General features: G+C 38.2%; 1 protein-coding gene across 1 annotated transcript in view; it reads right to left on the minus strand.

Moving 5' to 3' along the window:
- ZNF451 (zinc finger protein 451) overlaps positions 1-11,798 on the minus strand; it is a 31,936-nt gene extending 20,138 nt beyond the window's left edge. The window contains exons 1-10 of the mRNA XM_017834816.1: positions 11,758-11,798; positions 9,842-9,874; positions 9,526-9,529; positions 9,291-9,374; positions 7,967-8,092; positions 6,338-6,449; positions 5,609-5,759; positions 4,087-4,213; positions 2,285-2,438; positions 172-319 (exon numbers count right to left, since the gene is read on the minus strand). Of these exons, the coding sequence (XP_017690305.1) occupies positions 172-319; positions 2,285-2,438; positions 4,087-4,213; positions 5,609-5,759; positions 6,338-6,449; positions 7,967-8,092; positions 9,291-9,374; positions 9,526-9,529; positions 9,842-9,874; positions 11,758-11,798 (980 nt within the window). The remainder of the gene's footprint in view (positions 1-171; positions 320-2,284; positions 2,439-4,086; positions 4,214-5,608; positions 5,760-6,337; positions 6,450-7,966; positions 8,093-9,290; positions 9,375-9,525; positions 9,530-9,841; positions 9,875-11,757) is intronic.
- Between the last annotated feature and the right edge of the window lie 670 nt (positions 11,799-12,468).

Consider the following 12,468-nt stretch of genomic DNA (forward strand, 5'->3'; position numbering starts at 1 on the left):
TGTGGGGTAACAGACATGAAGGAAGGCACATTTTTGATAATTTACTCAGGAAGTCAACATTCAGATGGCCCTACTTGCCTGGAAATCCACTAGGAGCACTAAAAACATGTCTGCCTATCTGTCACTGATCTATGAGTGTTCACGATATAAAAGCAGCTGTCTTTCACAAACCTGAAATGAGCCGTTAATTCCATATGCGATCGTAGTATCTTGTAGCAGGATATACACTTCACTTGGAAGGGGACCTCTTTGCACAGAGATATCAGAAGGTTCTTCGCGTAGGATGGAAAAGGTAGAGGATGGCCAGTCTTCATTTCATCTATAAAATGGAATGGTAGAAAGTGCAAGTTCTTTCAAAGTATTTGAAAGCTCTCTGATGACATAGTTACTGTTGTTACTTCGTCACACGGTTCAGAAAGCAAATTATCATGTGTCAGCTGGCCCACAGTAACTGTGCTACGGAAGCTTTAACTAAAAAGACTGAATTTTTTAAATTTCTGTGACAATCTAATTTCTGAATCTGTTTGGATCTTGTTTTTTCATACTCAGCGACTGACTCTACTTCCCTTTTCCTCTTCTACAACATCAGGTCAGATATGTCTCTTAGAAAGCTTTTTATTGACCTTCTTTCACTCCATCTATGACCAGTTGTCTACACTTACCACATATGATTTTCTTTTAAGCCACAGAGTGCTTAAAAAAAGAAAAAAAAAAAGCACACAATTCGTTTAACAAGTTCCCACATACTCTGACCATCTCTTTCTCTCTTTCCCATCTTTAGTGTTAATTCTTACATTCTTAGATGCAGGACTTTCTGTTGTTCAGAGTACATGCTCCATATCTAAATTCAGATACCATCAGAATAAAAAAATTCTATTGAAAAGAGAATGGGGAACGGCTTATGGATTAAATGTTGTTCATGTTGTGCACCTTAGGAGGCAAATTCTCTTTGATTTTTCTGTTTAGTAAGATGTGATGATCAGCAGGCAATAATTTGAGGTTATGCCTTTCAGTGAATTTCACTGGCAGATGTTAGACCATGCTGGTAATTATTAATCATGAAGACCTACTAAAGCAAAGGAAAAATTGGAGCACTCCATTTTTTGTTCTGAGGTAAGAACTATCCACCTCTAAAGAAAAAACCCACTAACTTGTGCTTTTAATCTTTCCAAAGCAATAGCTCACCAGGAATCTCTTTTAAAATCTATGACTTGAATTTAAAAGTATCTGCAGGTATCACATTCAGAATTAATAACCTATTTGAGAAAAAAAGTACATTAGATCTTCAATACATAAGAGAACATATAACCATGCAGATGACTGTCACTTCCATGAAGATTGCAATACTGACTCAACCTGCAGCACGATGCCTTCAAAGCCTGTCTTTTCTGCACACTTCCTGCAGCCACTCTGGGGGAGGGCAGAAGTCAAAGATATAGTTATGAAGATGAGAAATAACTATATCAATCCTTTTGGCCACACAGGCTTATCCTGAAACCTACAGTATCTAAAATATGGCCACTTCCTGCATAAGAAGTCAACTCCATCTATATGTCAACTGTTTCAGCCATTTAGCTAACATTAAAGTAAATGCTTCAATGCCTACTTGCTTATGTCAGAAACAAAAAGTCAGCGTAGCTACGACAAGCATTAACCCTGTTTTCAAGCCCAGGATCAGATAGGTATTTCCTTTTAAAAGTGGTTCTGGATGTTACCAGCTCACAACATAACCAGTATTTCAGCCTTCAGCAGCAATGCAGTCAGTGTAAGCCATCAGACCAGCAGCACTGTCCCAACTAACCAGGCTAAATTTGCAAATATACAGAGAAGAAATTTTCACAGGTCTTTGTCACCAGCAATGCCAAGGACACTGACAATAGCCTCCAAGCAGACTACAGACAGTACAGTAAAGGGAAGGAACTCCACAGCCAGTCTCACTGGAACTGAAAAAGAAATTTATTTGTTTTGGTCCAAGTCTCTATCAACATGCTAAATGTAAACTTATTCAGGACAGCAGTTGCACAGAGTCACTGGAGGATGAGAAGCTTATATGAGAGCCCTGATGGCTTCTCATTACAGCAAGTGTGATGGAGGAATCATTTCTACACAAAAATACAAATTACAAAGCACCACATTTAAGACCTTAAAAGAAAAATAACAATTCATTAAAAACAAACTTTAAAACCTTAATCTTTTTTAAACTGCAGAAGAATGTAAGTCAATTCATATCATAAGGGTGAATTATCAGAAGAAATTAAAAGCAGTACACTTAGTAGTAACGTACCATTCAATTGAGAAACCTGGAGGAAGTGTTTCTTTCCTGACATATGCTGCAAACACTCTTCACTTTTTGTGAAAAGGAGGAAGCAGTTTGGGCATGCAAAACACTGAATATGCTGTGGAGGGAGACCTTTTTTATGCCCATCATTTTCATTTAGCTGGAAGAGAAAAATTATCTACTTAGGAAAAAATTAAGCAAAGAAACCAGTCCCAGTCTTCCCCATGTCCTTCCATTCCACTCTCCCTTCTGTGGTAGTATTTTCAACTTTTAGGTTTTCAGCTACCACATCTATGTTCATCTACAGCCTACCTCTATGCACTTCAGCTCACGAGACACAAGGGATTGGCCAAACTTCCATTGTTAAACTCAGCAACTCATCTATCCTTACTACTCCAGCAACTTCTCCATCCCCTTCTTGCACCACTTGCAAGCACTTTCCCCAGGGACTATGGGCTCAAATTCTTAGCTAATCCCTTTACACTGGCTCCCAGAAAAAGCTCCTTCTATTACCAAAGCAGCTGCTTTTCCTGATGTCAGTTCTTCCCTGATCTTGCTAGCTTCCAATTCCTCAAAATGCTGCTCCTCAGAGTAGCCTGACAGGTCCATGACTTTTCTAAAAGTCAAATCCTTCCACCTGCCTTGCCTTCTACATCAACTCTGGATCTCTGCCTCCAAGGTAAAAATCCTTTAGATTTGCTTCTGATATTTTTTTGCTTGCTCCTTCATAAGTCATTCAGTGAATCTTCATTATATGCTTATGCTTTCTTCCACAGCTTTGATTAGTATTATCTCCCCATCCTTCCACACCAAAGTAATTCATTCTTGCCTGTTGCAAGAATCAGTCCTTTCCCCAGACTTGGCTGCAAATTCCTGCTAATGCCCTTGGACATGTCACAGGCACACAACTTGGAAGCAATGGAAAAAGAGCAGGGACAAATTACAATGCAATCTTTCAAGCTTGTCAGGTATGACTATGCATCAGGAGTTACTACCACAAGCTAAAATTATTCTGATTTTCAGAATGTCTACAACTTCCCTGAACTTAACACAGCTTCTGGAGACTAAGTGAGTACTCAACAATACTTGTTATTAAAACATCCAACTTAGAAAATGCTATCCATTATGCAGTTCAATACCAGATTGTCTAAATAAAACCACATACCCAGAAGGTAACAGCTAAGCATCTGTTATGCAACTGAGGTTTTACAGTAGCATGTTATGAACAGAATAGAGAGCGCAACCAACAACAAAAAAGCAACATTACTAGCTTATATTCAAATCACAGCTCAAATGCTAGATTATCCTTTCCCTTCTGTAAGTTAACTAGTGAGCAGCAGCAAATACCTCTATTGGAGGGACTGGAAACAGATGAATCACCCAAGTTTCTTTTCTCATTCTATTGCCTCTTTCCCCCCTCCCCCATCTCCTTTTTGCTGCTTCTCTTTATTTACTTCATCCTAACTTGCTGCATTTATCTTTCACAGTTTTGAAGATGTGAAAAAAAGGGAACACCTTTCAACAACACCAAAAGAGGGACAAGAGGCTCAAGACTACGGTCCTCTCAAAAGTATACCAAAAAGTACAATCTAATGATCAGATCTAAAGAGAATACTGTCAGGCTACACCAGGTGTTTGAAACACAACAGAATAAGAAAAAAACCAAAATGTCTTAAGGCTAAAAGAAGAGAGGTGAGAGAAAGAGGGTTAAAAAAGAAAACAAAAACCTAAAATCAGTGCATAATTATACGTCTTGAAAACTCTCTACTACATTCAGTCAGGCGAGTTACTCATCCTTATGATCTTGCCTTAGATAAAAGATGATCACTATACTGCTGAGAGGTTGAAAATCTTTCACAGCATATCACACAGGCAACAGCATTATTTGGGGGTCCACGTAACGTGACAGTTGGGTCACAAGGAGAATGATCAAACCTGGAGAAGAAGAAATAATTAACAAACTAATCCCATCTAAATAGTTAAAAGGGTTTTTTTTTAAATGAGGAAAGATCTGTCTTTTGAAGCAGTTGGACAAAAACCCTTATCCCATCAACCTAAACTATAAAAATTCCTCTCTTCCACTATCATCAACTGTATCAGCTGAAATACCTTGCATAGAGGTGAATCTCCCTGCAGCTTACCTGTTACAAGGGTCAGTCTGCAGAGGAACCATACTGTTTTTACAAGAACTAAAAAAAGCTAAAAAAAGCCTCAATTTCCCAGAGAGGGACTAGTTCTGGCTGGGATGGAGTTAATTTTCTTTGTAGCAGCTTGTACAGTTGTTGCGTTTTGGATTTACAAACAACAGTGTTGATAGCACAGAGATGTTTTAGTTATTGCTGAGCAGTGACTGCACAGCGTCAAGGTCTTCTCTGTTTTTCAGACTGCTCCATCAGCATGGAGGCTGGGGGTAAGCAAGAAGCTGGGAGGAGACACAGCTGGGACAGCTGACCACAACAGGCCAAAGAGGCAGCCTATAGCTTAAGACATTGTGCTCAGCAATAAAAGCTGGGTGAAGGAGGAGGAAGGGGAGATAGCTGGGAAGACAAACACATCACTCGAGCTAACTATTACATACGGAAAAGCTGTGCCTGTTTGTCTCCTTATATTGCTTTGCTTGTGCATGCAGCTTTTGCTTTAATTATTAAACTGTTTTTATCTCAGCCCAGAGTTTTCACACTTTTAATCTTCTCGTTCTCTTCCTCATCCCAGAGAGATGAGTGAGTGAGCAGCTGTGTGAGGCTGAGTTGCCTACTGGGGTTAATCCATGACACTTCCCTCAACTTCTCACCTTACCATCTTCCCCACAAACACACTCACTAGTTAAAAGGCAGTATCTCCTGGAATTGACCACAGACACACTGAGTGCTGACTAGCAATCATCAGCTATGAACAGATGTCTGACCTATAGCTCTTGTTCCTCTTTCCATTCATTATGGGCTCTTTTTTTTTTAATATTACCATCAAATTGCCTAAGGTAGCCTTTTGCTCTTTTTCAAGTTTGAATGAAGATACTACAGAACTGGAGAATAGAAATCTTGTTTCTCAAAAAACTCATGTATTACAAAACGCTCAACAAGAAATAAATTCTGAATGGAAAAAACCAAACAACTTCCCTACCCACCCAAAAAACCCAAACCAAAACAACAAAAAAAACCCCTATGAAGTTCATCGCATCATCTATATAAATTGTATAACATATTAACTGGCTCTCAAAATGGAACTTCATCAGTACAGGCAGTTTAAAGTAGACTTGATGCTGATGTCCTAAGTTAGAGCATATTCTTTCATTATGATATCTTGCACTGAGCTCTTGTACTATGTCCTTACCTTTGAAGGTGACCTAGAAGAAGATGTACATTATCAAACTCTCTGTTGCAATGCATCACAGGGCAGTGTTTGGGACTGCTGTTGACTTGTGTCTGAGCTGCCCTCTTACAAGCACCCCTTTTTCCACCATTAAGAGAGCCTGGTTTCAGACCTGTGTTATAAAACAATGTACTTAACCAGAACCTAAATTATAGAGGCTTAAGAAAACAAACAAAATAACACATAACCCCTAAAGCATTTAAAAATCAAGTTACAGTGATTCTTAAAAGCAAACTAACAATGTACAATCCTACTCAGGAAGTCTGCTCTTTCATTTTCTTCAATTCCCAGCAGTGTAACTTTTTAAGCACTTTCACACCCTTCATCGAGGTACTATTTGAAATTCACTAAATATCCTGAAGTTACACTTACTCATGTAGACATCCTCCTAAGCAGCAGTTCAATAGTAGTATTTTTAATTCCTACCAGCCTCTTTTATAAAAATTGTTAACATTGCCTTAGCGATTTCTAGATTTTGTATCTTACGTTTCCTAAACAGTAAAGCATTAAAAGAATGGATTTTATGGAAATGAGTGTTTAAGAACTTTCAAATGCCATATGCTAGCAAAGTTAATATTGTAGGATTAGGTTATGCACATGGCACCTGCAAGCTCAATGCAATTATCACGTGTTCTGTTCTCCAATTCAGGATTTAGAAACCATCACTGAAACTTAGCTTCCTACTCTTACCTGGCATTTTTAACCACTGGTCCACACATAACCTTGCAGCTTCTGTATCACTATGTTCCCGAATAAATTCTAATTCTTGCAACCCGTGCGCATATTGGGAATCAACCTTCTCCTGCGAGAGAAAACACACCAGGCAAGGTGGGGATCAAATTCTTTTTAAAAAAATGAAAGATTAGGTATGTATCCCAAAACTTACATATGAGTTTCTAAAAACACAAGGAAAAAAAACCCCAAAAAACAACAAAACCCACACCCACAAAAGCCTAAAGTAGGGAAAAAATAAAATCTTACAACTTGATTCATTTCTATTTACCACAATAAAGATAGAACATAAGGGCAATAAAAAAATTTAAAAAACAGTAATTTTTTCCCCCAAAGCAAGAGCTACATCTTGCGTCAATTAATTTACTTTTACTGTAACTACTGAAGTTTCTGTAGCATGTACATAAGATTATAATCTTATAAAGAGAAACAAATAATCACGAAGTTTTAAACAAGCAGCACAAAATCATTATTGAAACCAAAGAGTCAGTTTGTTCCACTGACAAGGAAAAAAAACTGGCATCTTCACTTTGAAAACTAAATTTAATTCTGCAAGTTGCATTAACTGATGAGGAGTAAAGAGCCACCCAGGAGGAAAATATTCATCTTTAACAAAGGATTTTTTAGCTTTCATTCTCAAAGTACATTGAAAGCTACATAGTTATCTCTGACTCCGTTTGACACATGGAAAACTGTATGTGGAAACATTAACAGATTGCCAAATTCTCAGTAGAGGAGACAGGAGAGGGATGTAGGCTTCTGGACTTCAAGGCTATACCTTGGACTATATCCAACATCCTTTTACTCTATTGTATTACAGTTGCATAGTCTAGTGTAGAATATAAAAAGCTGTAACTGTAGTACAATCATGTGATTTTAAAAGTGTTGAGAAAATTAGGTTGGAAAGACAGCATGTTCCACAAATACTGAATTTGGCTCTGTTCCTGTTCAATTTCATGAAGTTCTTGTAATCCCATTCCTTCAAGCGGTCCAGGTTCCCACCAAGAGCAGCCCTTCCATTTAGCCCACTGACTGCATCTCCCAGTTTGTAATAGAAATAAAAAGTACAAGCCTTTCAAATCGCTGCCCAATGCAATTAACAGGATTCAACTTTAAAATTATGCCTTAAACACAGAAAGTTGTATCACATTATAAAATATTACTCAATACAGAAATTTAATGTGGCAAACAGTTTCCCAAAAATCTGAGTCAAAAGCAAGTAAATGAGTAGGCTTGCTGCATGGCTGTTTGTGATAACTCTTATTTCTCAATTACTCAGCAAGAGTAACTGATGTTAAGGTTCCTCTGCTATACATACAAACAAGACAAAAAGTTTTTGCCGTTGATTTTCACGAATTTTGGTTTTTCCCATCCTCAGGAACTGCAATAAGACTAGCAAATTTATCAGTTAAAAGCCACTGAAGAGACAAAGTCTGTATTGTGTTTCGAATGATGCCACAGAAGCCTAGTTGCTAGTTCCAGGTCTGGCTCACCAATCTTTTTATTTATTTAGTAGTGAAAACAAAGACACTTGTGACTACAAGGCCTTTATGATGCAATTCAACAAAAACAAAATACTCCCAATACCTTAAAGGCTTTGTTTTTCTCTTCTTTTTGCTGCTTCTCTACTTCAACATGTCGTGCCAGACGATCCAGGGTTGAAGCAACTCGTTCTTTCTGATAGTCAATGTGATCCTTACGCTTAGAAGGTCTCTACAATTGAAAAGTTAAACACTTATTTGGTGACTAAGTAACAGGCACTAATACAGTGAAAAGTGATGCCCAAGCATCAGGACATAATTCAGTACAGATACTCTTATCCTACGTTCCATGATCTACCTTGCTAGTTTTCTCTTCCTATTTATCAACATCTGTAACTTCTATTAAAGAAGCAGCTAAAACAACTCTCCTCTCCACACATTCAAGGCAATTCAACATAAACATTAGCCTCACCAAAGCAGTAGACGAACATGGATGATTGTGCTGGGTGTCCTAGAAGTCTCCAACAAATGAAAAATTAAGTAAATTATTTGAAGTAAGTAAACAAAATATCTACTAATTTGAAAGCCAACATGCAGACCACCTGAAAAACTGAGAACTGATACAATTATTGCTCTACTATCTTCAGAAAGGCAGATCATTAGCTTTTTCTAGCATAAGGGATAGGCCATACACTGTAATTTGCTCCTATTACACAACTAGCTCTAGCAATCAACGCTGTAGAGTCAGCCTGTGAATATACAGAAGATCCACCTTTCCTTAAGCACCAGTATTATTACAAACATCCTCTACTGTAACACTGTAAAACACAAGTCAAGAGATGGCTACTGCTGCCAAAACCAACTCTAGTAGGGTTAATCACTGCCTCTCTCCAAGGCCCTACAGAGCAGGCACAGTAAGATCAGGGGATAAACAGAGCCTGCTTCTGACTCATACAGTCTTAGGAGGGATTATGAAGGATTAGGTAGAGATAAAACCAGCCTGTCATTGGAATAAGGTCCTCCAACCTATACATTTTTCTTAAGAAGTCATTTTAGAAAGAAAAGGCCTGGGAGTAGACCAGATACATTTGCAGGCTAGAAACTGGACACACAGACTTCTGAGGCTGCTTGTAAAGTGATATTTTTCTTCAACACACCGCTAACATGACTGAAAGACAAATAAAAGTTCCAAGCCCATTTCAAGGAGGCAAAAAACAGCTCTGGAACAAAATGGAAGTGCTGGCATTCTTGCCTTCCACTCAACAGTAGGAAAAAAAAAATCAAAATACTTAAATGTTATTTATTTAATTATTACTTGTTAAAAATACCTCTAATAAGGTTTTTGTGAAAAGTAACTGATAGGAAAAAATACAGAAGAGCAATTATTTTATTCAACTGAGATGTCCTAAAATATATTACAACATACTCACGTGAACATAAGAACTGCTGTTAGGTTCTTCATCTTCACTGCTGACAAGATCAATACATTCAAGTACAGGTCTTAAAGGTCCTTCCTGGAATAAAGTATTAAAACACACACACAAAAGCACTGAATTGTTGTCCTTCGAGGTAAAATGTTGCATACATTATAGCACATTGTCAGCATTAGCATTTCACCAAGGTTTCAAGAGAGTGCAGTAAAGGAAATTCTGGCATGGGAACTTTTCCACTAAACAGACTATTCCACAAAATTGGTAAAACATGCATACAAGTATTCAAAAATAATCTAATACACAGATATCAAGTAGGAAAAAAATCAAAGTAATAATCTGGACTTGCCTAATAACATTATATTCTTCACCTTCTCAATCAACTCAGACCTACATTTTTAAAGATACTCAACCTGTGCCATTAATTCAATGGTAATAGGGTAGCAGCCTGTTACCAAGATAGGAACAGCCTTACATTTCACTATGCAATGTTAAATGTTTTTTCCTTGTTTTTTTTTCTTTCAGGGTTTTTTCGCTCTGTTTTTAAAAACACAAACTCAATTCCAAAAGCGTGATGGCCTAATCTTGGCTGGACACCAGGTGCCCCCTAAGCCACTCTATCACTTGCCTCCTCAGCAGACCAAGATTGGGGACAAAACAAGATGAAAAAAAAATCCTCCTGGGTCAAGGTCAAGGAAGTTTAATAAAGCGAAAGCAAAGGCCACATGCGGAAGCAAAGGAAAACAAAAGATTTATTCTCTGCTTCCCATCATCACGCAAGGACCAGCCACTTCCCAAGGGCTTCAGCACACACAATAGCTGCTCCATAAGACAAATGATGTAATAGCGAATCACAGAATGGTTTGGGTTGTAAGGGACCTTAAAGATCACCTAATTCCAAGCCGTCTGTCATGGGCAGGGGTGCCCACTTTATCAGGTTGCTCATGCCACTGTCCTTTTCCTTAGCTTTTATTACTGAGTAAACTTATATGGTACAAATATCCCTTTGGTCAGTTTGGGTCAGCTGTCCTAGCTATGCCTCTCCCAAAACCTTGCCCATCTCACGCTTACTGATGAGGGGGGAAGGCTGGGGAGTGCCTTGATGCTGAGGGAGCTCTGCTCAGCAGTATCCAAAACACTGGTGTGTTATCAACACCTTTCTAGTCACCAATGCACAGCACAGCACTGTGAGGGCTGCTACGGGGAAAATGAACTTCATCTCAGCCAGACCTAATAAACAAGAAATTAAACTCCTTGGGCATTTCAAACATTAAGAAAGTGGGAAACAGTTCATACACATTTAAGCCCTGAAGATTACTCCTCTCTGAGCAGATATTCCACAGACAGGTCACAAGTGTTTTCTCTGCATTGGAATCACAATGAGGGGGAGGTCATTTTATTTTAAAAGGAAACACATTTTACCCATTCACACCACATACTCAGAAGCACAAAGACACATGTCCAAACAGTCTGTCCAGCACTCAGTTCCAAAGATATACATCCAGGAAGCCTTGTCAGGACTCCATGCAGGAATATGGAGGCCCAACAACCCTGACTATCAACAAATACTCAGGTCTTCTCTATTCTTCCTAGCTTGACAGCCATATGCTTCTTTTGCATGCATATTTCCCATCTTTTGTCCCTCTTTTCCATTCCCTCTGTGAGTCACTAAAGGTTACTGACTGGTTTTGTCTCCTCCTTAGGATGTCTCCAATTCACTCTCCAATCATACCAATTTTACCCTTTCTAGTACAAGCTTCCAGTAGAGAGTACAATGTTGAACAAACATAAAAAAGCAAACGTAGAAGAAAAACTGGAGTCAGCAACCCAAACTAAGCACATAGGCTGTAAATTTTTTAAAGAAGATGTACTAAATAACATGTGGAGCCCCATCCATACTCACTGCTGTAAGTCTTCAGTTTTTAAAGGCAAAAAAAGAAGCACTATGTCCATATAACAGGATGTCATGCAAAAAAACCCCAAACCTGTATCATGCTAGAGCATCATCACATGCCAACTAAATAATCAGTATAATGAACATGAAACAGAATGAATAAGTCCACATACACCAAACAAAAATATTCCTAGTGACCCTAACTCATACCCATGGTCACTTGTGTTTGTATCTTCCATGAGAGGCAAAGCGAACTAAAATCTTCACATGCCACAGAAAGATTCTGCACATAGATGCAGATTCTGAAAGTTATTATCTAGCTTCAAAGTAAATAAACGAAAATCAAAGATAAGTTTATTTTTTTGTAATGCCAGGGGTGATGGTTTGGTTTTTTGTTTGTTTTAAATCTGTACATGCAATGCCACCTAAATCATGACAGAGTTTTTGACCAAACTACAGTATTAGCCGTTTCTCTGGCAATATATCTGGCAGATACCACAGAGCTGTTATATACTCCATATTTATGCTTTATTTCTTCGGAAGTTAAGTTTTCCAGGCAGAAGAAGGACTTACAGTACCCAGCAGACTGACTTCTTGAAGAGGTACAGTACCATCTCTGCCACATATTTAGCAGTTTCTTCAAGATATTAGCAGTGAACCACACAGGGCAGGCTAGGAAGACTTACTGCCTCATGAGAAGTAGTGGAGAGAAAAGCAGCGTGCAATCCTCTCTACTGCTCTTACTGTGTCTCATGCTTTACATTGTTCCACCTTTCAAGGCAGTAAAACTGTTCAGCTGGCCAGGCATAAACAGTCACAGGGAGGAAGAGGAATGATATCTTGGACAGATAACAAAAGCTTATATGAATCAAGCTGCAGGCCTCAAATTACCCCAAAAGAGTGCTTAATTTTTTAGGATTAAATAAACATAATGTGGTTTTCTAAATGAAATATAAAAAAAATCCATTACAGTTTTGTTTCTGCAGAAACTGACAGTCTCTGTACAACTTTTAAGAAATTAAATCTTTATTAAACAGCTGTTAGCAAGTAAGAGTTCAAAGACACACTCAGACCACCTGATTATCCAATCAGCTCAATAATGTGTTTTGAAATGTTCAGCTCTGATCCTAACAGCTGTACCTTCTTCAAAGGCAGAGATTTCCCCTATTTGTGTTTATTTACTCTCTGGGTTCAGCAACTAAATAGAACTTACAAAACTGACAGCTGAAATGCAGAATAACTTGGTTTCAAGTCTAGGAAGCTCTAATGACAAGAACAGTAAAT

Source organism: Lepidothrix coronata, unplaced genomic scaffold (genome assembly GCF_001604755.1).
Source record: "Lepidothrix coronata isolate B3197 unplaced genomic scaffold, Lepidothrix_coronata-1.0 Scaffold241, whole genome shotgun sequence".
Classification (NCBI taxonomy): domain Eukaryota; kingdom Metazoa; phylum Chordata; class Aves; order Passeriformes; family Pipridae; genus Lepidothrix; species Lepidothrix coronata.